Source organism: Hypanus sabinus, chromosome 9, assembly GCF_030144855.1.
Source record: "Hypanus sabinus isolate sHypSab1 chromosome 9, sHypSab1.hap1, whole genome shotgun sequence".
In the NCBI taxonomy this organism is placed as follows: domain Eukaryota; kingdom Metazoa; phylum Chordata; class Chondrichthyes; order Myliobatiformes; family Dasyatidae; genus Hypanus; species Hypanus sabinus.
Window position 1 is genome coordinate 13,918,569 of NC_082714.1, and position 26,718 is coordinate 13,945,286.

At 43.7% G+C, this 26,718-nt stretch overlaps 1 protein-coding gene across 1 annotated transcript in view; it reads right to left on the reverse strand.

The window, feature by feature from the left end:
• cacna1ha (calcium channel, voltage-dependent, T type, alpha 1H subunit a) overlaps window positions 1–26,718 on the reverse strand; it is a 348,995-nt gene that overhangs the window by 16,693 nt on the left and 305,584 nt on the right. The window contains exons 27-30 of the mRNA XM_059979077.1: window positions 19,719–19,789; window positions 16,741–16,819; window positions 16,002–16,123; window positions 8,980–9,309 (exon numbers count right to left, since the gene is read on the reverse strand). Of these exons, the coding sequence (XP_059835060.1) occupies window positions 8,980–9,309; window positions 16,002–16,123; window positions 16,741–16,819; window positions 19,719–19,789 (602 nt within the window). The remainder of the gene's footprint in view (window positions 1–8,979; window positions 9,310–16,001; window positions 16,124–16,740; window positions 16,820–19,718; window positions 19,790–26,718) is intronic.

The window sequence follows — 26,718 nt, forward strand, 5'->3', positions numbered from 1 at the left end:
CATCTTTCAGTATTTATTCCCAATTCCCCCTTCTCCGTTTTTCATTGTGGACACTCTCTCACCCCTTCATTTCTACTCACCTGCTCTGGTTGCCGCTCCTTTTCCCTTTCTTCCATGGTCTACTGCATTCTCCTGTCAGATACCTCCTTCTTCAGCTCCTTACCTCGTCCACCTATCAGCTCCCGGCTTCTTACTTCATTCTCCCTCCCCCCACACACCCACCTTCCTCCTCACCTTACCTTACTTAACACCTGCCAGCTTTCCTGCTTCAACCCCCTTCCTTTGCAGTCCTGACAAAAGATCTTGGTCCAGAACATCCGACTCCATAGATTCCCCTCCATAGGTGCTGCCTGACCAGCTGATTTTCTCCACCATTTTATATGTGAGCAGATGTCTAATTATTGACCTGCTTTATGCTGCACCCTGTGCTAAAGGCTGCCTACATCCAAACAATGCAATGTGCATTTGGGATTACAAACACAATTCCCACATTCTTGCAAATGGCGCTAATATAGTTAGGTTTTAGTCAGTTTATTGCATTTCAACAATACTACAACAAGCTGTTATTAAAGATAAACCCAGCTGAGCTTCTTATAAAATTGTATCCTCTTACCAGATTTAAATGTTGAATTAACTGCATCTTTAATAGTGCAAACACACTGCACAGTGCCAGTCATAAATACTGAAATACTGTTATTTAAAATACCTTCATCAACAGTCGGAAGATACCTTCCAAACCATACGTTCATTAGTCACAACAGGGTGGACAGTTTGCGGAGATTTGGCACTAGATCTAAAACTTTGTCAAGCTTCAATAGATGTGTGGTGGAGACTATATTGACAGGCTATATCACAGTCTGGTATGGAAACACCAATGCTCTTTAATGGAAAATCCTACAGAAAATAGTGGATATGCCCTAGTACATTATGGGTAAAGCCCCCCCTCCCCCCCAACCATTTAGCACATCTACATGAAATGTTGTCACAGGAAAGCAGCATCTGTCATCAGGGACCCCCACCACCCAGGATATATTCTCTTCTCATTGCTCCCATCAGGATGAAGGTATAAGACCCTCAGGACTCACACCATCAGGTTCAGAAACAATCATTATCCCTCAACCATCAGGATCTTGAACAAAAGGGCATAACTTCACTCAACTGCTCCTGTCCCATCTTTGAAATGCTCCTACAACCTATAGACCCACTTTCAGGGTCTCTCATATTCTCAACATTTATTACTTATTTATTTATTATTTTTCCTTCTACTTATATTTGTACAGTTGGTTGTTTTTTGCCCATTTGTTGAACAGGAAAATTGGTGTGTTATTTCATTGATTCCTTTATGGTTATTATTCTATTATGGATTTACTGAGTATGCCCACAAGAAAATAAATCACAGGGTTGCATATGGAGACAGATATGTACTTAGATAATAAATTTTCCTTGAACTTCGAACGTTGGGTCAATCAGAAATGGGTTTGGTTAAGAGAATAGATGCAGCAAAACGCAACATCATCATCATGTGCCGTGTCATATGACATGGATGATCATGGTCTCATGACCAAGATCATTCTTGGCAAATTTTGCTTTTGAAGTGGTTTGCCATTGCCACCTTCTGGGCAGTGTCTTTAGAAGGTGGTGACCCCAGCCATTATCAATACCCTGCAGAGATTGTCTGCCTTGCATCAGTGGTTGCATAACCAGGACTTGTGATATGCACCGGCTACCCATATGACCATCCACCATCTGCTCCCATGGCTTCACATGACCCTGATCAGGGTGAGCTAAGCAGACGTTACACTTTGCCCAAGGGCGACCTGCAGGCTAGTGGAGGGATGGAGCACCTTACACTTCCTTTGGTAGAGAAGTATCTCCAACCAGGCATCCTAACAGGGCAGTAGACTGCAGAAAGTGAATATCCACCTCGGTTATAATGCCAATTGTGTTGGCACGTGCCCTAGTGGGCAAGGCATCCGACTAGTAACCTGAAGGTCACTGGTTCGAGCCTCAGCTGAGGCAGCGTGTTTGTGTCCTTGAGCAAGGCACTTAACAACACATTGCTCTGTGACGTCACTGGTGCCAAGCTGCATGGGTCCTAGTGCCCTTCCCTTGGACAACATCGGTGGCATGGAGAGGGGAAGGCCTGCAGCTTGGGTAACTGCCGGTCTCCCATACAACCCTGCCCAGGCCTGCGCCCTGGAAACTCCAGGCGCAGATCCATGGTCTCTCAAGATCGACGGATGCCACCATATAACGCCAATTGATTCAGTCTGATATAACATACTCCATTAACTTCTCAACTTAATTTTCTCAAACATTCTTTTTCTCCTTTCGCATTAATTTCAGTTGGATAAGGCTTTGCTAAACCTCATTAGAATGTGAGATTTAAAATGGAGCTGCTGACAAACTATTTTTCTCCCCAGAGTAAGAATAATTTGGGAGATTATTATAAACACAAGAGATTCTGAAGGTCTCTCTTCCAGTATTTTGTGCGCATTGCTCTGGATTTCCAGCAACTGCAGAATCTTTTGTGTTTAGATGCTGCAGATGCTGGAGTTCTTCAGCAACACACACAAAGTGGTGGAGCAACTCAGCAGCTCAGGCAGCATCTCTGGAGAGGAGTAAACAGTTGATGTTTTAGGCTGAGTCACTTCATCAGGACTGGAAAGGAAGGTGGAAGAAGGTGGAAGAGGGGGAGTAGTACAAGCTGGCAGGTGATTGGGGAGACCAGGTGAGGAGGGAGGTGTGTGGATGGGGGAGGAGGGATGAAGTAAGAAGCTGAAAAGTGATAGGCGAAAGAGGTAAAGGGCTGAAGAACAAGGAATGTGATAGGAGGGGACAGTGGACCATTAATTTCTCTAATGTTCAGTAATTTATCCCTCTTCTTGCTCTTCCTATTCTTCAATTTGGTTCCTCTCTTCCCTATTCTCTTCTCCACACCTCCGCTGGTGCCCCTCCACCTTCCTTTTCTTGCATGGTCCAGACTCCTCTCCATCAGATTCCTTCTTCTTCAGCCCTTTACCTCTTCCACCTATCTCCTCTCAGCTTATTACTTAAGCATCCCTCCCTGATCCTCCCACCTTCCTCATCACCTGGTGTCACCTACCACCTGCCAGCTTGTCCTCCTTCCCCTCCACCATCCGCCCCGCACTCTCAAATTCTGGCCTCTTCTCCCTTCCTTTCCAGACCTGATGAAGGGATCTCAGGGTCTTGGCCTGAAATATTTACTGTCTGTTCCTCTCCATAAATGCTGCCTAACCTGCCGAGTTCCTCCAGCCCTTTGTGTGTGTTGGGAGATTATTAGCTTCTTCACTTGACTTCATTATGTCTGTCCTTAAATGCCTTACCACACCTGCTTGATCTGTGGTAGTGAGGACAATGCACCTGTAGATTTTACAGATGTTAACGTATGTGGAATATTCAAAAACACTACACGAATTCTTGTAAATGTTTTCTGCAACCTGAGAAATATACGCCATTGTTTCAAATACCACAGTTAAGTGAAATTGTTACTTATGCACGTTATTGTTTTAAGTTCCATTCAGAAAACAGGAGCCACTCTAGTAATTAGGGATGGCAACTAAATACTGGCCTTACCAGTGAAGCACAGGTCCTATAAATGAATATAAAACAAAATCAAGCTGGGTCTTTCTAATGCTGAATCTATCCCACTTAAAATACAATGTGGATTCAGCAATAAATACACAAGAACAAAAAGCATCACTGGTGAAATTTCTTGACAGGATGAGGAAGATTGTGTCAACCGGAAAGCAATTATCATGGGTTGCATTGAAAGGTCATAATGTCACTCTGCTTCTCTCTCCACAGATGCTGCCTGACCTCTCAAGTATTCTCTCTTTTTGGTTTCTGAGCTCTGCGCACAGGGTAGCAAGGTGGTGCAGCGAGTAAGATTCAATCATACCCCCCATCAAGTCTGCTCCACCATCGAGTTTGCTCTACCATTTTATCATAACTGATCCTTTGCCCTCTCAACCCCATTCTTCTGCTTTCTTCCTATAGCCTTTCATGGACTGACTAATCATAAACATATCAATCTCTGCTTTAAATGCAAAGTGACCTGGCCTCCACAGCTGCCTGTGGCAATGAGTTCCACAGACTCAAAAAATGGCTCCTCATCTCTGTTCTCGTTGGACACCCTACTATTTTGAGGCTCAACACCTTGGTCCTAGACTCCCCCACCAAAGGAAACATCTTCTTCACATCGAGTAGAACTGCTGCCTCATAGCTCTAGTAGTGCGATCACTCAGGTCAGGTTCTCCTAAGGGGTTATTCTTTAAATGGAGAACGCCTGTGCGTGACATTGTTTAAGATGGAGTGGCTGATGCAAGGGAAGCCACCACATGGTCCTTGACAGGTCGGGGACAGGGTCTCGTGACATGGAGTGCAAGATGACAGGGGACCCCCTCACTGATCCAGCCTCCCTCCATCTTCAGTGCCGTTGTGATGTGCCGTCATCTTCAGCCAGCTCTACTGCTGAGGTCTTGGTTGAATTTCCCTTTGTCTGGAACCTCCCCCTTGATGTTACTACCATAAGTGACCCTACCAGGTGCCAACCTCCAGATGGCATCGGCTTCAGGATCTCCAGACCTCGCAAGTATCAAACATATTTTCAAGGAGTAGAGCCTCAGAAAGGTGTGTCCTTTATTAAAGACTCCCATCAGCCAGGACATGCCCTCTTCTCATAGTTACCACCAGGAAGGAGGTACAGAAGCCTGAAGGCACACACTCAGCGATTCAGGGACAGCTTCTTCCCCTCTGCCATCCGATTCCTAAGTGGATGTTCAAACTATGAACACTACCTCACTTTTTGAAAAATTATTTCTGTTTTTGCTCTATTTTTAATTTAACAAATTAATATATATAATTACTGCAATTGATTTACTTAATTATTTTTCTCTATTATCATGTACTGCATTGTACTGCTGTCACCAGCTTTACAAATTCCACAACATGTGCCGATGATATTAAACCTGATTCTGATTCTGCCAGGCCATTCCACCACAAGTTGATGATCCTTGGAGGAGTGAGTCAGAAGATTCAGTCCTGACTTCCAGCTCTCTCTGTAAGGAATTTGTAGCCTCTTCACCTGGTGCTGCATGGGTTCAACCTTGGGTTCTGGTTTCTTCCCACACCGCCAAGGAGTGCTAGCTGGTCTGTTAATTGGCTGCTGTGAATTGCCCGTTGCATGGGTGGGAGAGTCAGGCCAGGATTGACGCGCTTGTGAGAAAGGCTGAGATTACTTCGGGAGCAGGCACAGACCTTATGGGTCGAAAGGCCTCTCCCCATGTCAAACAACAAGAAAAAAAGAGAAATCAGCATGCAGGGGTACCCAACCTGGGGTCCATGGATCCCTTGGTTAATGGTAATGGTTCATTGCATAAAAGAGAAAGGGAAACTCTGAGCTTAAGTGTCAGAGACATGCAAACCAGTATCTTTATCTGGAATAATTGCTTCTCCTTGTCATTGGGAGCTTAGTTTCTATGAGGCACTTATTAATAGACACAGTAGGTACACACTTGAGGCAACTGATTTGCATTATAAGTCATTAACATTTGAGTTTGGTAAACATTCTGATGACAAAGCATATTTGAGAAAGGTTTATGCTTTTTAAAGAAGAAGATAGATTATTTCAACACAATATTTTATACATTGCAAACGAGTCACTAGCAACACTCGCACCTCCACGCCTTACAAATCTTCATCGTTGAACACGTTTACATGGAGCGCTGGCACAAGAAAGCAGTCTCCATCACTGAAGACACTCACCATCTATGTCATTCCTTCTTCTCGCTAAAACCACCAGGCAGCAGGTCCAGAAGTCTAAGGTAACACAACACTAAATTCTGAACAGCCAGCCGGCTGCTGAACTGGCATGGATAACTTCAATTACCACAGCTCTGAACTGATTCTGCAACCTACAGACTCACTTTCTCAAAGACTCTTTGCAATGCATGTGCTCAATATTAGTTTTATTTGCTCTGTTTTCTATTGTACATCGTTTGTCAGTTATGTATAGTTTTTCATAAAATATCTTGTATTTCTTTTTCCCCCCCATAAATTTCTGCAAGGAAATGAATTTCAAACTAGTATACGGCAAGGTACAGTGCCTACAAAAAGCATTCATCTCCCCCCCCCCAAGAAGTTTTCATGTTTTATTGCTTTACAATATTAAACCAGTGCATTTAATCTGGCATTTTTGACACTGATCAATAGAATGTCAAAGTGAAAATAGATCTCTACAAAGTGTTCCAACAATTACAAATATAAAACGCAATATGATTGATTGCATAAGTATTCACACCCTTTTAATATGACACACCAAATCATCACCGGTGCAACCAACTGGTTTTAGAAGTCACATAATTAATTAAATGGAGAGCACCATGTTAATCAAGGTCTTTCAACTGATTATTGTAAAAATACATCTGTATCTGGAAGGACTCACTGCTGGAGAGTCAGTGTCCTGGCAATAACTACACCATGAAGACAAAAGAACACTCCAAGCAACTCTGTGGAAAGGTTATTGAAAAGCACACGTCAGGAGACAGACACAAGAAAATTATCAGGTCACTGAATATCCACGGCAGTACAGCTAAGGCAATCATCAAGAATATGACACAGCTGTAAATCTGCTTAGAGCAGGCCGTCATCAAAAACTGAGCAACCGTGCAAGAAGGGGACTAATGGGCCAATCACAAACAAGGGAATATCTGCAACACACCGGCAATGCTGGAGGAACTCAGCAGACCCTGCTGAAGGGTCTCAGCCCGAAACACCAACTGTAGCCTATTCCATAGGTGGTGCCTAGCCTGCTGAATTCCTCCAGCATTTTGTGTGTGTTGCAGGGGACTAGTGAGGGAGGGCATCTCCCTCACTAGTCCCTCCCTCATCTCCTATGACATCTCTGGAGGAGTTACCGGTACAAGTTTCAGTGGCTGAGTTGGGAGAGACTGTATACAACTGTTGCCCGGGTGCTTCACCAGTTGCAGTTATATGGGGCAGTGGCAAAGAGAAAGCCACTGTTGAGAAAAAGCTACATGAAATCTTGGCCAGAGTTTGCCAGGACGCTTGTGTGTGCTGGAAGAAGGTTCTATTGCCTGATAAAAGTAAAATTGAGCTTTTTGGCCATAAGCCAAACATCGCACATCATCAAAAACACACCATCACCCATCGTGAAGTATGGTGGTGGCTGCATCATGCTGTGGGGATGTTTCATTACAACAGGCCCTGGAAGACTAGTGAAGATGGAAGGTAAAATGAATTCAGCAAAATACAGGGAAATCCTGGAGGAAAACCTGATGCAGTCTGCAAGAGAACTGCGATTTGTGAGGTTAGTTTTCCAGCAAGACCCCAATCATAAAGCCAAAGCTACACAGGAATGGCTTAAAAACAGCAAAGTTAATGTCCTGGAGTCACCAAGCCAGAGTCCAGACCTCAATCCCATTGAGAATTTGTGGCTAGACTTGAAAAGTGCTGTTCACCCACGATCCCCATGGAATCTGACAGAGCTTGAGCATTTTGTAAAGAAGAATGGGGAAAAATTGCAAAGCTGATAGAAACCTATCCACATAGACTCAAGGCTGTAATTGCTGACTTGAAGGGGGTGAACACTTAGGCAATCAATTATTTTGTATTTTATATTTGAAATTAATTTAGATCACTTTGTAGAGATCTGTTTTCATTTTGTCACGAAAAAGTATTTTTCTGTTGATCAGTGTCAAAAAAGCCAAATTAAATCCATTGTGATTAAATGTTGTAAAACAACAAAACCTGAAAACTTCCATCGGGGTGGGGGTGGGGTGAATACTTTTTATAGGCTTTAGATATATACTTTGATCATAAACTTACTTTGAATCTCATAGCTACCATTGAGTAGGGGGTACAGAGCGAGCTAGGACTTTTCCCTTTGGAGTAAAGGAGGATGACTGGTTGAAGTGTATAAGATGATAAGGTGAAAGCCAACACCTTTCTCCCAGGGCAGAAATGACTGATACATGAGGACACAATTTTAAAGTGACTGGAGGAAAGTATGGGGGTGGATGTCAGAGTAGGTTTTTAACACTGAGAGTGGTGTCTGGGTGGCATGTACTGCCAAGGATGGTGATAAAGGAAAATACATTAGGGACATTTAAGGACTCATAGATAAGCACGTGATGAAAGAAAAATGGGGTCTAATGGGAGGGAAGTCTTGGATCGATCTTGGAATAGATTAAAAAAGTTGGTGCAACATTGTAGGCCAGACGACCTATCCTTTGTTGTACTTTTCTATGTGCTTCTCTTATTTGATCGATTAGAAGTGTTTGTATCCTGCGTTTCTTGTGAAAGTAGTACATCTCTGAGAGAGGTAATTCCAAACACTTTCAATTATACTGCAAAGACTGGATGAGCGAGCTAGAAGACCATAAGGCACGGGATCAGAATTAGGCCATTCAGCCATCAAATTTGTTCTGCCATTCAAACATGGCTGATTTACTTTCTCTCTAAACCTCACTTTCCTGCCTTCAGCCTTTGGTGTTCCTGCTAATCAAGAATCTATCAATCTCTGCTTTAAATATACTCAATGACTTGGCCTCCACAGATATCTGTGGCAATGAATTCCATAGATTCACCATCCTCAGGCTGAAGAAATTCCTCTACATCTCTGTTATAAAGAGATGTCCTTCTATTCTAAGTCTGTGCCCACTGGTCCTGAGCTCTCCTACTGCAGGAAACATCATCTCCATATCCAATCTATCAAGACCTTTCAATATTCAATAGGTTTCAATGAGATTCCTCCTTATTCTCCTAAACTCCAATGAGTACAGACCCAGAGTCATCAAACACACCTTATACTGTACATTAGGCTATTCGTTCCTGGGAAGATTCTGATGAACCCCCTCTGGAAGCTCTCCAATGCCAGCATAAGGCAACGGGTGATCATTCACACTGAATGAAGTACTCAGATAAAATCTCACTTACCGTTAATTGCTTTGCATGTACTGGTGATTCAAGTCTTGGTGAATCCTGGCTAGATCCCATGCCTCTACTGTCCGGGCTGGGGTTCTGCCCAGTGTTGCTCGTTGGAGTTCCCTGTGCACGTAACATCTCCAGCTCAATTTCAGCATCAAGTTCGGCATCTTCTTTCGCTTCCTTGTTGCTCTCCTCCAAATGCTTCATTAGCACGGCGACCACAACGTTGACCAGCACAAACTGAGCGATCAGAACAAACGTGACAAAGTAGACGGGCGAGAAGAAGGGGAGGTAGGTGAGGCAATGCTTGTCGTCACTTCCGCATTCTCGCAATGTATCCTGCAAAAAATACCGAGGGGTAATGAGTCAGTTATTAGCAACAATGATTTATGTTTATACACTTTTTCAATGAGGTAACAAGTTCCCAAGGTATTCAAATACTTTATTTTTATTTCGAGACATGTCTGTACCAAAGAAGGTGTAAGGCATTCTTTCCGTCCACTAGCCTGCAGGTCACCCTTGGGCAAGGTGTAGCCCCCCAATCAGGGTCACATAAAGCCACGGGAGCAGGTGGTGGACGGTCATACGAGCTGCAGGTGCATGTCACGAGTCCTGGTTATGTGACAACTGACACCAAGCAGACAATCTCTGAAGAGTATTGATAATGGCTGTCTTGTAAAGGCACTGCCCAGAGGCAATGGTAAACCACTTCTGTAGAAGAATTTGCTAAGATCAATCATGGTCATAAAGATCACGATCACCCACGTCTTACAACATGGCACATAACAATGACAATTAGAGATACCGGGCCAAATAGGCCCTTCCTGTCCTTTGAGCTGCGCTGCCCAGCAACCCCCCTACAACTCTTGACTTAACCCTAACCTAATCACTGGACAATTTACAATGACCGATCAACCTACCCAATACATCTTTGGACTGTGGGAGGAAACCAGAGAATGTGCAGAAAACCCATACATTCCACAGGGAGGACTTATTACAGAGAATGCAGGGACTGAGCTCAGAACTCCAATGCCCCCAGGTGTAATAGCATCCTGCTAACTTCAATGCTGCCCTGGACACATTTATCGATGCACCATGAACTCAGTGTCATCCATTTACTTTTTAAAATTGGTATTTGTATGATTTGCCCTCTTCTGTTGTTTCGCAGTCCTTGTTATTTATAGCTTTTCATTAATCGATTGTATTTCCTCAATTTGCTGTGTATGCCCGCAGGAGAATGAAACTCGTGGTAGTATATGGTGACGTGTATGTACTCTGATAATAAATTTACTTTGAACTTTGTACAGAAAGTATCCTATCCCGATATTACGGCTTGGTATGGCAATTACTCAGCACAAGATCACAAGAAACTGCAGAGCACGTCATGGAAACCAGCTCCCCGCCATGGACTCTGTCTACACTTCTTCCTGTCTCAGCAAAACAGTCAGCGTCAACGGAAAACCCTTCCATTGTTTACATTCTTTCTTCTACCCCCTCCCATTGGGCAGAAGATACAAAAACCTGAAGGCATGTACCACCATGCTCAAGGTAAGCTTCTACCCCACTGTTACAAGACTATTGAAAAGTCCCTTAGTACAATAAAATGAAGTATTGAACACACAATCAATCTCATTGTGCCATTGCACCTTATTGTTTGCCAGCTCTGCATTTTCTCTTTAAGTGTTCCACTTTATTCTGTGTTCTGTTATCATTTCTCAATGCCCGTTGGTAATGACATGATCTGCATTGTTAACATGCAAAGCAAAGTTTTTCACCGAACCTTGGTACGTGTAGCTAAAACCAATTTACCAAGGTACATGCTGAATGCGGATGGAAGATGTTCAGGCAAGAAGAGTCACAGTGAAATATGTGGTCTTTGGCTTCTGATGAGAGAGGCATCATAGTGAGAGATTTAATAAGAGGTCAAGGCCAAGACAGCTCATAGCTTTGGCTCCCAAAGTACTGTAGGGTGGAGAAAAAATGTGGTCTCTATTTTAAGATGGTGAGGAGGAACATCTTCTCCTCATGAATCATTTGTATTCCCACTTCCAAAGAGTAATGTGATCTGAATCAATGAATATCTAATGGCAGAGAGAGATTGGCCTTTGGAACTCTGGAAAGCAGAGGATTATGGGGATCAGGCAGGAAAGTCGTGTTAAGGTCAGAATCGGGTCAAGCCATGATCTTAATGAATGACAGAGCAGTCTCGAGGAGGCATTTGGTTGGAGCTTCTTCATATTCCTAATGTTTATAGTTTTAGAAACTACAGCTGGAGAGTGGGGGGGGGGAGGAGAGAGAGGGAGAGAGAGAGAGGAGGGAAGGGGGAGGGAGAGTGAGAGGGGGAGGGAGAGAGAGGGAGAGGGAAGGGGCAGAGAGGGAGAGAGAGAGGGAGGGAGGGAGGGTGAGGGGGGAGAGAGGGAGAGAGAGAGAGAGAGGGGGGGAGAGAGGGATAGAGAGAGAGGGAGGGCGAGAGGAGAGAGGGAGAGAGGGAGGGAGAGAGGGAGGGAGTGGGAGAGGGGAGGGAGAGGGGAGGGAGAGGGAGAGGGAGAGGGGAGGGAGAGGGGGAGAGGGGGAGGGAGGGAGGGAGAGAGAGACAGAGAGGGAGGGAGGGAGGTGGGGAGAGAGAGAGAGAGAGAGAGAGAGAAAGAACGAACTCCAGACTGTTGAAAATCTGAGTGGAAGAGAGGATTTGCAAATGATATTAATGATGTGTAATTCTGTGAGACAGGCAGGAGAAATGTGTTGGGAAACCCAGTTTGGTGAGCGATGGGATGTGGGTGCTGAATTTTTAGCATATTCTTTATGAGGTATGAATGCTAAAGTTACATGTGTGTTGAGAAAGAAACTGCTGGAAATATTAAGTACATTGGACATGAAGGTCTCCACTTCTTTACATTTTTTAAATCAGAATTTGAAAATAATGTTGTACTTGCTTGTAAAGCAGAAGGTCACATTATTTGCACCTAGTCCTTCTACAGAACATGTAATCATTTTACTGTGTCTAACAAATCTTTGCGATGCTCCTTTAAGAAATGTGTGCACTTAAGAGTTTGTGAGTAACCCAAAGGTTCAGGGGACACTGATAAACCAATCACACCTCATCCTTGTGCGCCTACCTGAAGTCGCAATGATAAAATCAGTACAATAACTATTCCTGACCATCTCTAATTGTACACTTAGTCAGTATAGTTAAGCAGTAGGTCTCTCTTTTAAAAACTGCTAGGCATTTCCTTCTATGAGGTGACTTCCGACCACTATTCACTTTATCTCCTCAGAGAATCTGAGTTGACCTTGGTAAGTTCTCTCTCCTGTATCGGACTCCTGAAGCTGCTGTATCAGATTCAATCATATTTTATAATAATTTTTTCCCAAAACCATTCACATTTTTAAGATTGTTCTCAAAAGAAGATCCTTTCACTTTCTGCAAAATGCAGGTGTCATCATGTTGAAAAGAGATTATGAACTCAAATGATTACGTCCGTAAAATTTCAGTTTTAGGTCATAGAACAGTACAGCACAGGAACAGGCCCTTCAGCCGTCAATGTTGTGCTGAACCAATTAAATAAGTCATCAAATGGCCAACTAAACTAATCACTACTGCCTACACCATGCCCATATACATCCATCCCCTCACGTTCACCATGCCGATCTAAACGTCCCTCAAAAATCCCTGATATAATGTGTCTGCTTCTACCACTAACAAGATTCCAGGGATTCACAATTCTCCATGTAAAAAAAACTTGCCTCTCCCATCTTCTTTGAAATTAACCCTCTCACCTTGAACACATGCTCTGTGCTATTTGACATTTCAACCCTGGGAAAAAGATATTGTCTGTCTAATGAATCTCATTCGTTTCTTAGGTGCCATGCCGTATGGCATGGGTGATCATGGTCTTTCCATGACCATGATTGTTTTTGGCAATTTTTTTCTACCGAAGAGGTTTGCAATTGCCTTCTGCTGGACAGTGTCTTTACAAAAAGGGTGACTCCAGCCATTATCAATACTCTTTAGAGATTGTCTGCTGGCATCAGTGGCCACATAACCAGGACTTGTGATATGCACCAGCTGCTCAGACAACCATCCACCACCTGCTCCATGACTTTGGGGGACTAAGCTGGTGCTACACCTTGTCCAAGGGTGACTTGCCAGATGGCAGAGGGAAGGAGCTCCTTACACCTCCTTTGGTAGAGACATACCTCCACCCTGCCACTCAACTGCTCTGTCTATGCCTCTCGTTACCTTATAATCCGCTCACTGATCTCCCCTTAAGTCTCCGCCGTTCCAGAGAAAACAACCTAAGTTTGTCCAACCTCTTGCGACAGCGTGTGCCCTCTAATCCAGGCAGCATCTTGGTAAACCTCTTCTGCATCTTCTCCAAAACCTTGACATCCTTCCTATAATGGGGTGACCAGAGCTGTATGCAATACTCCAGATGCAGTCTAACTAGAGATTTATAAAGCTGACTTTCAAACTCAATGCCTCGACTAATAAAGGCAAGCATGTCATGTGCCTTCTTAATCATCCTATCGACCTGTGTAGCCACTGTAGCTTTAAGCTCTTACTTTTCCAAACGCATCTCAGATGTGTAACCTGATAAGGCATGTAACTGCTTCAAGAAAAGTATAATTAAACATTCTGATTTTAATCCACTGTATAAACCCTAGCGGAATGATAGAAAGGTGAAGGATACAACAGCAAGGTTTATTTTTATTTCAGCCTTATGGTGATAAAATACCAGTATCTTACTCCCTGTGATGGATATAGTTCCTCAGTTGATTAAAGTAGATAAAGGTCACAGCTCATCTACAAAATGCGATTAATTTCTTTGAATTCCTATCCACTCCGGTTAGGTTCCCAGTGATATGTCATTCATACTTTGGTCTTGTATCCCCGTCAATCCCATAAGTACTGGCTTAACCAATTCAACCAGCCTGTAGTTAGATTTCACAAGAAGGCTGTCAAAATATAATCATTGGTAGCTCTGTCAGTGACAAGAAGATTCTATTGAGGTCGGGGGAACATAGCCTTGGAGTGCGATTTGAATAATTACTCAACCCAAAAGAAGTGATGGAGCTCTCATCGAGTCATACAGCACAGAAAAAAGGCCCTTCAGCCCACCAGATCAATGCAAGCCATCAAATATCCATCAGTTATGTATATCAGATTTCTGAACAGCCCACGAGCCCCTGAACATTACTTCACCATTTGCTCTCTTTTTGCACTTTTATTTATTATATATTTCTTATTGCAACTTATAGCAACTTTTTATGCATTGGCGTAAAGCAACAAATTTCACAACATATATTATGTCACTGATAATAAAGCTGATTTTAATTCTGATTCTGATACCATCTCAGAATTAGAACCAGGTTTATTATCACTGACATATGCCATGAAATTTGTTGTTTTGTTGAGTCGTACAGTGCAATACATACAAAAACTATAATATACATATACACCCAGTGGCCACTTTATTAGCTACCTGCTGACCCTAAAAAATAGTGGCCATCAAGTGTTAGTTTGTGATCTTTTGCTGCTGAAGCCCATCCACTTCAAGGTTCAAAGTGTTGTGCATTCAGAGATGCTCTTCTGCACACCACTGTTGTAATGCATGGTTGTTTGATCTTTCTGTCAGTTTGAAATACTCTGTCCATTCTCCTCTGATCTCTCTCATTAACAAAGCATTTTTTTTTGCCCAGAAAACTGCCATTCACTGGATTTTTCTTTTTTATTTCTTGCACCATTCTCTGTAAACTCGAGAGAGTGTTGTGTGTGAAAATCCCAGGACATCAGCAGTTTCTGAGATCCTGAAACCACCCCATCTGGCACCAACAATCATTCCATGAACAACGTCACTTCGATCACATTCCTTCCCCATTCTCCAAACACCACTGGCACACCTCAGGGATGTGTGCTTATCCCACTGCTCTACTCTCTCTATACCCACAATTGTGTGGCTAGGCACAGCTGAAATGCCATCTCCAAATTTGTTGACAACACAACAATTGGTGGCAGAGTTTCAGATGGTGATGAGGAGGCATACTGGAGAAAGATAGATCAGCTGGTTGAATGGTGTCACAACCACAACCTTGCACTCAATGTCAGTAAGATCAAGGAATTGATTGTGGACTTCAGGAAGGGGAAGTCAAGGGAACACACACCAGTCCTCATTGAGGGATCAGCAGCAGAAAGGATGAGCAGTTTCAAGTTCCTGGGTGTCAACATCTCTGAAGATCTATCGTGGGCTTAACATTTTGATGTAATTACCAAGACGGCATGACAGCAGCTATGTTCTATTAGGAGTTTGAGGAGTCTTGGTATGCCACCGAAGACTGGTAAATTTCTACAAAAGTAACGTGGAGAGTATTCTAACTGGGTGCATCACACTCTTGCATGGAGGGGCTACTGCACAGCATCAGTAAATGCTGCAGAAAGTTGTAAACTCAGCCAGCTCCATCGACGGCACCAACCTCCCCGGCCATGAGAACATCCTCTAAAGGCGATGTCTCAAAAAGGCGGCATCCATCGACAAAGGACCTCATCACGCAGGACATGCCCTCTTCTCATTGCTGCCATCAAGGAGGAAGTACAGGAGCCTGAAGACCCACACTCAACAGTTCCAGAGCAGCTCCCTCCCCTCTCCCAACAGATTTCTGAAAGGATAATGAACTACCTCCAGCACTACCTCAGTTGTCTTTTTTCCTCTCCTTTTGCCCTACCTACTTATTTTTTACATCTCATCGCAATTTAGAGTTTTATTATTATGCATTGCAGTGTACTACTGTGTAAAACAACAAATTTCACCAGGTACTGTACGCCAGTGAATTAAATCTGACCATGCCTGAATGCTTTTATGCATTGAGTTGCTGCCACATGATTGGCTGATGAACAAGCAGCTGAACGGCTGTACCTAATAAAATGGCCACTGAGTTTAAATATTGGCAACTGAGATCATTCAGTTTCTGTCAGGACATTCTAATTAATAGGCTCCGGGTGAATCATTAATGCCTGAACTGAATTAATTACATACCTTCATTATTCCATTCCAGTTATCACCAGTAGACACTCTGAATAAAGTAAGAAACGCCATCCCAAAATTCTCAAAAGTTGCATGCCGACTCAGGCCCTCACATGGGTTTTCGTCATTACACACTGCCGGGCAAAATAATCCAAATCCATTTACTGAAGACTGAAAAGATTCCATTATGTTCATATCCCAAAAGCCCCTTAACGATAGTTCACATTTTATTTGAATACCGGCTGTTATATATTAACATTTAGATCTGAATTATTTTTAATTTATTTAGAGATACAGTACAGAACAGGCCCTTCCGACCCCATGAGCCACACCTCCCAGCAACCCATCTACTTAACCCTGGCCCAATCACAGGACAATTTACAATGACCAATTAACCTAGTAATTGGTACGTCTTTGGACTGTGGGAGGAAACCCACATGGTCACGGGGAGAATGTACAAACTCCTTACAGACGGTGCTGGATTTGAACTCCAAACTCCGCATACCTGAGCTGCAACTGCATCACAGTAACTGATGCCCCCAGGTTCTAATGTGGTGAAGGCAAAAGGGATGCACTTTCACAGATTATATTTCAAATGAGGAATGTTTCACTCTATCAGACCCTGCCAGGCTGTCCTGCTTAATAAGTTGCTGTGGTTTCATCTACTTTAAAATAAAACACATAAGCTTGCAAATAATAATTATTCCTTCTCAATGGATGTAATGAGGAGATGGTTTAATTAAGGTCTCACCCAGCTTTCCGAAGAGCTCAACTCCAAGAGCCGCATAGATAAAAAACAAAAGCATGAACAGTAAGCCAAGGTTTCCCACCTGAAATATAAAAAGAAAAAGACTTTTTAGAGAATTCATTTTGGTAGATCAAATATGATGACGGAACATAGTATTAATGGTAAGACTCTTGGCAGTGTGGAGGATCAGAGGGATTATGGGGTCTGAGTCCATAGGGCGCTCAAAGCTGCTGCACAGGTTGACTCTGTGGTTAAGAAGGCATATGGTGTATTGGCCTTCATCAATCGTGGAATTGAATTTAGAAACTGAGAGGTAATGTTGCAGCTATAGAGGACCCTGGTCAGACCCCACTTGGAGTACTGTGCTCATTTCTGGTTGCCTCACTACAGGAAGCCATAGAAAGGATGCAGAGGAGATTTCCAAGGATGTTGCCTGGATTGGGGAGCATGCCTTATGAAAACAGGTTGAGTGAACTCGGCCTTTTCTCCTTGGACCGACAGAGGATGAGAGATGACCTGATAGGCATGTATAAGATAATGAGAGGCATTGATCGTGTGGAAAGTCAGAGGCTTTTTCCCAGGGCTGAAATGGTTGCCACAAGAGGACACAAGTTTGAGGTGCTGGGGAATAGGTACAGTGGAGATGTCAGGGGTAAGTTTTTTACTCAGAGAGTGGTGAGTGTGTGGAATGGGCTGCTGGCAACAGTGGTCGAGGCAGACGCGATAGGGTCTTTTAAGAAACTTTTGTATAGGTACATGGGGCTTAGAAAAATAAAGGGCTATGGGTAAGCCTAGTAAGTTCTAAGGTAGGGACATGTTCGGCACAACTTTGTGGGCCAAAGGCCTGTATTGTGCTGTAGGTTTTCTATGTGTCTATGTTTCTAGAATGCAAAGAGGTCAATGTGCATAAAGTGATTCAAAATGTCACTTAAGTTCTGCAGGCAACTAAGGAAAGACTGTATAGGACTAACTGGATAGGATACACTCATTGGGCTGAATGGTCTTCAGCCTTGTAAGACCTGATGCCAAATTTTAAACATCAAAGATTAGCTTTACTTGTCACGTGTACATTGAAACATACAGGGAAACGCACCATTTACGTCAAATCAAGTCAGCAAGGAATATTCTGGGCAGTCTGCAAGTGTCGACACGCTCCCAGCGCTAACGCAGCATGCCCACAATGCACTAACCATAACTTGTATGTCTTCGGAATATAGGAGGAAACCAGAGCACCCGGAGGAAGCCTGTGCTGACACAGGAGAAACGTGCAAATTCCTTACAGACGGTGACAGGGATTGAACCGTGACCCTGATGTCTTAAAGCGACTGCACTAATCGCTATGCTACAGTGTCACGGTTAGAGCAATCAGCTGTACCGAATAAAGCGGCCATTGTGTGTATTTCTTGATACAGTACTGTGCGAAAGTCTTTAGGCTCATATATATAGCTGGGGTGGCTAAGATGTGTGCACAGTACTGTAGAAATTTTATATATTGCACCGTACTGCTGCCGCAGAAGAAAAAACAAATTTTATGACATATGTGTTATGACTATGATGATAAACCTGACTCTGATATGGGTCTCTATTGTGAACTAAGAATGGGAAGGGGGCAGGGAGAGGGGAATCATGGCTGGGAAATGGGGAATGGAGAGGGGAGGTAATGGGAAGCACCAGAGCGATATTCTGTAATGACCAATAAACTAATAGTTTGGAACTGAATGACCTTTCCTGGTGTTTCAGGGCTGGGTTTGTCTGCATCCGCACTACCCCTGCCCTTGGCATTTCTTCTCTGCCACCCATTCCACATTCCTCCCACGGCGATTCCCCCTCGTCCTCTGTTCCTGCTAGATTTACAAACTTATTCTCTGCTCCATGTTAACAAATACAATACAGCGCAAAGATCTTAGGCATCCTAGCTAAAATATGTGCCTAATTCTTTTGCACAGTACTGTATATTTCAGACTGGTAGCTGGAAAAGTTGAGTAATGCAGCTGAAAACAGGATTTTTATATAAAAGAAAAGCACTTTGAATGATTGTGTCAATCCAACAAGTGACATTTGAGAAGGATATATAAAACCAGAAACATTTACAAATTAGCCAGTAACACTTCTGGTAGATTGGGGCTTGGTTACAAAGACATTCTAGAACGATCTACTAGAGTCCTTCTGGAAATGTTGTAGTTTATTTTCTGAAGGCACAATTTCTGAGCAAGTGGAAACTCAATACGGATGAATCCTGCAGAAAGCCTCGAACCACTTTGTGAACAGTATGTTCTTCAAGCACAATCTTTTTAAAACAAACGCACAAGGAAATCTCTGGATTTTTCAATATGCTCAAAATTCAGTTTATGCCAACCCCCCCCCCCCACCCCCACAGCACATTGCAATTATTACACTGGTAGCTAAGAAATTGTGCCAAACTGGCTTCAACGTTATCCCAAGCAATACACACAAAATGGCAGGCCAGGCAGCATCTATGGAAATGAATGAACAGCTGATGTTTCGGGACGAAATCCTTCTTCAGGTCTGAAAAGGAAGGGAAAGGCACCAGAATAAAAAGGTGGGAGGGGGGAAGGAAGGAGAATAGCTAGAAGCTGACAGCTGAAGCCAGGTGGGTAGGAAAGGTAAAGGGCTGGAGAGAAAGAAATCTGATTAAGCGAGGGAAGTGGACATAGGAGAAAGGAAAGGTGGAGGGGACCCAGGGGGATCTGATAGGCAGGTCCTTCTGAGGTGATTTACTCATAGAGTGGCTCTAAACATCCACTCATTCTACCACACTGCAGTTTGTTGGGCAATCAGTAGATGCATCTGACTTATTCTGAAAACTAGTCGCTGTGATAGAGCTTCACACAAAATGTCAACCTCCCGCTGGTGCCATCTTGCTACGGTCTTTCTCCTCCGGCCCTCCTGTTTTGACTATTTATTTATTTCATTTCTTATTGAAACTTAACATGAAATAATATTAAAATGATCGTGCGTACCTGAGGCAAAGCCTGCACAACCGTGTCAAGTAAGGCTCTCATTCCAGTCGCCATCTTGAGCAGTTTCAACACTAGAAATATAGAATATCAACAAGATGCACTTAATATAAATCATGTCAAATAATCACTAAGTTAATATGGGCTCTTCTGCCCACTGTGTCCATCAGTTAACCAGGAGTGCTACTCCCCTTACATTTCCATCAGCTCCCCTCAGACTCACCCTCGCTGACACTAAAGGCAAACTGCATCAATACACTTTCAACTCTACTGTTGACATTTATACTCAACCGATTTCCAGCGAATCAGCCTACAAACCTGTGTATTTATTTATTGAGACACGATACGGAATAGGCCCCTCTGGCCCTTCGAGCCTCGCCGCTAGCAATTACCCGACTTAACCCTAGCCTACTAACAGGACGGTTTACAACGACCAACTGGCATGTCTTTGGACTGCTGGAGGGAACTGGAGAACCCAGTATATATATTAAGTGTGGAAGGTGAAGCGTCTCCCATAGCCTCTCCTCTAAGTGTAGTGATCGCCACAGGACCACTGTTCAGCTTGTCATGCAGGAGTCACTTGCATATGACCTCTCCTACACTCCTGTGTCCATAGCAACACCTTCACATGGCCTTCCGGTTCTTACTGAGCTTGCTGTGTCATGGTGTGACCAAGTCTCCGGAGGTACAACTGGGCGGGCAGGCTGGGCCCATCCGCCTTGATTGGCAGCCACCTCAGGAGAAGGACAACTCCGATTCCAAACTCCGGTAGGTGGGACTCGTTAGCTTTGCCAGGCAGTCTGTCTAGGAGAAGGAAAACTCCGATACTCAACCTACAGCCCTGCGGCCACCACAGTCATTGCAGCTTGCTGTGCCATTGTGGAACGTCCCCGGCCTAGCGAGTGTAATCGGTCCACGCGCACTGATCCTCACTATAAACCTGTGTAGCGCAGGAGTGAAGAAATGTCCAATAAGCGATGGCGTTTTCCCTCCTGATCTTCGCAAGTGAAGGAACAGCCATCATCATCATATACTTCACCTAATACTTTATTTTCTCTATATTTATTTATCATGTATTTCATTCAACTGCTAGCATAAAGTTATCAAATTTCAAAACATACACCGGTGATATTAAACCTGATTCTGATTACATCATTATGTAATAATATAAACATTATAAATTGAGTGTTGCAAAAAGTAAACAGAAGGTGTTACGCATTAGCTTTCCTTGCTAGCGTTATACAAAATATCATTCTGGCATTTCCGTCTGTTTCGCCTGGGTAGGAAGCATGTTCTGGGGGCAGCAGCAACATGGAAGTTTGGCAGAAAGTCACATATTCATTGAAGAACCAGCTTAACTTCCTTTCTGCTAAAACTGGTAAGGTTCTGATACGAGCCATGCATCCTCCAGAATGAAACATTCTGCTAATTAGACCAAAAGACATAGGAGCAGAATTAGGCTATTCCACTCATCGAGTCTGCTCTACCATTCCATCATGGCTGATTTATCACCTCTCTCAACCCCATTCTCCTGCCTTCTTTCTATATCGTCCCATGTCCATTCTAATCAAGAACCTATCAGCCCCTGCTTTAAATATACTCAATGACTTGGTCTCCACAGGCATTTGTGGCAATGAATTCCACAGATTCATCACGCTCTGGCTAAAGAAATTCCTCCTTATTTCCACTCTAAAGAGATGTCCTAATCTGAAGCAGTGCCCTCTGCTCTTACACTTTCCTACTATTGAACGCACCCTCTCCATGTCCACTCTATCAGGGCCTTTCATTATTTGGTAGGTTTCAATTAGATTCCCTCTCTTTTTTATAAACTCCAGCAAGTACAGGCCCAGAGTCATCAAACAGTCCTCACACATTAACCCTTTCATTCCCAGAAAGGAAACTTTCTCTGAAACTTCCTCTGGACCCTCTCCTATGCCAGCACATGCTTTCTTAGATAAGGGGCAAAACTGCTCACAATACTCCAGGTGTGGTCTGGCCAGTGCTTTACAAAGCTTCAGCATTGTATCCTTGGTTTTATATTCTAAACTCTTTTATCTTAATTCTGTCAGAATGATCTGAAAAAGCTTTATAAAACTGTGAGGAGGATAGATGGAGTATTTTCCCAGGGCAGGAGAATCTAGAAGTAGAGGGCACGTTTAAACTGAGAGGGAAGAAATTAAAGGAGGTCAGAGGATTTGGGCGGTTGGTGCAACACTATTACAGCTTGGGGCATTGGAGTTTGGAATTCAATGCCAGTGTCCTCTCCAAGGAATCTCTGTATGCTTGTCCCGTGGAATGCATGGGCTTTCTCCAGGTGTTCTGGTTTCCTCCCACAGACCAAAGATTTACCGGGTGGGTTAAATAGTCGTCGTAAATTATCCTGTGATTAGGTTAGGGTTAAATTGCGGGTAGCTGGAGCACTGCGGCTTGAAGGGATGGAGGGCCTACTCCGCGCTGTATTGCTAGATAAAATAAAATGAAGGTTATCCACACAAAGAGTGGTGTCCATCTGGGACGAGCTGACAGAGGACAGGTACAATTACAATATTTCTATGGCTCTTGGACAGTTGCCTACATAAGAAGACTGGCAAATGGGACTAGTGTAGATAGGCATCACAGTCAGCATGGATGAGATCTTTCAAAAGGGCCTGGTTTAAAGTTCAAAGTAAATTGATTATCAAACCATGAACATGTGACCATATTCCACACCGATATGCATTTTCTCGCAGGCATTCACAGTAGAACAAAGAAATACGACAGAATCAATGGAAAACTACACACAAAGAAATACTGAGAAGCTGCCAACGTGCAAAAGGCAGCAATCAATGACAACATACAGAGGTGAGCATTAGAATCCAGGGTGTATTGATGAATAGATAAAAATGTGGGAGGACATTAGAAGGAAAATTAGTGTGAGAATGCAAGTTGGCACAGACTCACTGGGCTGAATGGCCTCTCTCTTTACTGTAACAAAGGAGTGAACCAAAAAAATGGTTCAGTTTCCAGAATGGTAACAGAGGATAACTCGCTCTCCAGTCCAAAGATGCATCACTGAAGTCTCATTGAGTAGGAATGTCAATTGGGCTTCAAATTAAACACAGCACTGGTTTTCCAATGGGAAGTGGGCGGACACTGTTCACTAATTAAATAGGGTATGTTACAGATTAGTACGCAGGGATACGGCACCAAGATTTATGGTTGAACCAACGCGACTGTGGAGGCTCCACTGTGCAGGATCAAAAGAGGCTGAGGAGAGTTCTAGATTCAGCCAGCTCCATCAGAGGCACAAGTCTCCCCACCATTGAGGACAATAGATAATAGACAGTAGGTGCAGGAGTAGGCCATTCTGCCCTTCGAGCCAGCACCGCCATTCACTGTGGTCATGGCTGATCATCCACAATCAGTACCCCATTCCTACCTTCTCCCCGTATCCCTTGACTCCGCTATCTTTAAGAGCTCTATCTCACTCTTTCTTGAACGCATCCAGAGAATTGGCCTCCACTGCCTTCTGAGGCAGAGCATTCCACAGATCCACCACTCTCTGGGTGAAAAAGTTTTTCCTGAACTCCGTTCTAAATGGCCTACCCCTTATTCTAAAACTGTGGCCTCTGGTTCTGGACTCACCCATCAGCGGGAACATGTCTCTTGCCTCTAGCGTGTCCAATCCCTTAATAATCTTATTTGTTTCAATCAGATCCCCTCTCATCCTTCTAAATTCCAGTGTATACAAACCCAGTCACTCCAACCTTTCAACATATGACAGTCCCACCATCCCGGGAATCAATCTCGTGAACCTACGCTGCACTCCCTCTTCTTCAAAAGGCGATGCATCCATCATTAAGGACTTTCTCATCAAGGACAAGCCCTTTTCTCTTTACTACCATCAGTGGGGTAGATAGTGGAGTCTGAAGACCATCACTTAATGTTTTAGGGACAGCTTCTTCCCCTCTGCCACCAGATTTCTGAATGATACATGAGCACTACCTCACTACCTCATTTGCACTGTTTATTATATTTCTTACTCTAACTGATATAATTTATTATGTATTACACTATACTGCTCCAAAAATAACACAATTCATGGCATTTGTCATTGATAATAAACCTGAGTCAGACTCTGAGCTTAGAGTGAAGGTGCATTGCCCTTTGAAAGTGACAACACAAGTGAACGTGGCGGTAAAGAAGACAACTGGCATGAGTGCTTTCATTATTGATTTATTTATCGAGATACCGTGTGGAATAGGCACTTCTGGCCTCTCAAGCCATGCCACCCAACCATCAGCCGATTTAATCCTAGTCTAATTACAGACCAATTAATCTACCAACTGTGGGAGGAAACCGGAGCATCTGGAGGAAACCCACACAATCACAGGGAGAACATACGAATTCCTTATAGGCAGGAGCGGGAATTGAACCTAGATCGTCTGTACTGCAAAGTGCTGTGCTAACCATGAAGCTACCGGGTAGTGAATATGAATGGTGGCTAGTCGTGGCGCAGCTCTATAAAGCTTTGTTTAGTCACATTTAGGTCACTGTGTGCAGCTTGACTCACTGCATTTCAAGGCTTTGGGAAGGATGCAAAAAAGAGGGTCACCAGGATGTGGCCTGGTTTCCAAATAAGGGCAACACAGCAGCATGGCAGTTAAACAGTTGTTTTATGGTATCAATGATCACCAGTCTGGTTCAATTCCTGCTGCTGTCTGTAAGGAGTTTGTATGTTCTCCCGGTGGATTTCCTTCAGGTGCTCGGGCAGATGTACGGTTAGGGTCAGTGAGTTGTCGGTATGCTGCTCTGGCGCCAGAAGTGTGGCGATCATTGAGAGCTGTCCCAGCACAATCCTTAGATTGTGTTGGTCGTTGACGCAAAATGACATACTTCACTGTAAGTTGTGATATACATGTGAAAAATAAAACTAATCTTCTCTTTATTAGTCATAGGAAAAGGCTGGACAAACTCGCAGCAATGGAGGCTGAGAGGCAACATCATAGAGATGTATAAAATTACGAGAGGTATCAATAGGGTAAGTAGCCAGTCCATTCCCTGGGGTGAAAATGTCAAATACAAGACAGTATAACGTTAATACAGTGGGGGAAAGGTTGAAGGAGTTACAAGTGAGACAAGTTTATTTACACAGAGAATGGCAGATACCTGGAATGCATTGCCAGGGAGGTAGTAGAAGCAGATACACACAGAAACATTTAGGAGGCATTTAGACAGACACACAGACAGGCAAGGAGTGCAGGAAGAATGGATGTGTGCAGACAAATGGGATTTGCTAGAATATGTCTGCAACCTTGGTAAAAATGTTGTAATATTTATGATCAATGTATTTTATTTTCTTGTGAATGCTGTTGTGTGCTTGTGACGCTGCACACGTAAATGTTTCACTGCACACACATGTACTTGTGGGGCAGCTTGGTGGCATAGCAGTTAGTGTAAAGTTTTACAGTGCCAGCAAGCAGGGTTCCAATTCTGCCATTGGCTGTGAGGAGTTTGAACATTCTCCTCAAGACCGTGTGCATCTGCTCCAGGAGCTCCGGTTTATTTCATTCATTAATTCATTCTTTTGGTTAAAGGTACCGTGTAGTATTGGGTTTTCCAGCCCCTCGTGCCGCACTACCCAGCAACCCCCGAATTAACCCTAGACTGATCAAAGGGTTGACTGGTCAGTGTGGGAGGAAGTGAGAGGACCCAGAGAAAGCCCATACGTTCCACGGGGTGCACACAAAATGCTGGAGGAACTCAGCAGGCCAGGCAGCGCCTACACAAAAAGTACAGTCGACGTTTCGGGTTGAAGAGTCCTTCCGAAGGATCTCGGCCCGAAACGTCGACTGCACTTTTTTCCACCGATGCTGCCTGGCCTGCTGAGTTTCTCCAGCATTTTGTGTGTGTTGCTTGGATGTCCAGCATCTTCAGATCTTCTCTTGTGTGACAGGGCTAAAGACTCCTTACAGATGACGTCGGGATTGAACTCTGAACTCCGATGCCCTGAGCTATAACAGCATCATGCTAACTGCCATGCTACTGTGGTTCCCACATTCCAAAACACATATGGTTAGGGCCAGGCTTGGACAGTGCTATGTTGGTGCTGGAAGTGTGATGACACTTGCAGTCTGCCTCCAGCCCAACCTCAGCCTGTGATGGTCATTAATGCAAACGGCATATTTCACTCTATGTTTTGATGTTTCCATGTACACGTGACAAATAAAGCTAATCTTTATCAAGATCTTTAAATGACAATAAACTTTACTTTGACCTAGAATGGCATCATGGCCTGCATAGATGTGATAGGCCAAATGGTTTGTTCCCATGTTGTATTGTGATGCCAGATGTGGCACCAATGTGTCACTCAGTAACTCCAGGTCTTCATACTCAGCGATGGAATTTGCATATAAATTTGAGTCTTATTAAAATTTCAGCTCATGAAAGCTGGCACTTTCTACAATTGTTAGCTCCATATGGCAAAACTTGCCCCATAACATTCTGCAGGAATCACATTTAAACCCACACTCTAATCTAAATTTTGGCATTTTTACATGGGAAAATATTCCTTTAAATTTTGAATGTTGAGAAGCAGATGGTTTGTCTATAACTGGGAATTGAATGACTTTTTGCGTACAGAATAAGTGAAACAATACATATAGTACTGTGCAAGAGGCTGAGCCACATACTGTATTTAGCTAGAGTGTCTAAGACCTTTGCATAGTACAGTGTTTGTCAACGTGGAATGGAGAGTGAGTTTGTGAAGCTGGTGGAGCAAAGGATTTGGGAATGGCGAGGGTGCAGCACCACGGAAGGGGTGAGGGACAGGTGGCAGAGAAGGAGTGCTGGGGGGGGGGGCTGGGGCACAGAAGCAGACACACCCAGCCCTGAGACACCAGGGAAGGTCATTCGGTTCCAAACAATTGGTTTATGGATCATTGCAGAATGCCTCTCTGGTGCTTCCTGCTCCCTCCCCTCTCCCTTCCCCAACCATGATTCCCTTCTCCCTTCCCTCTCCCCA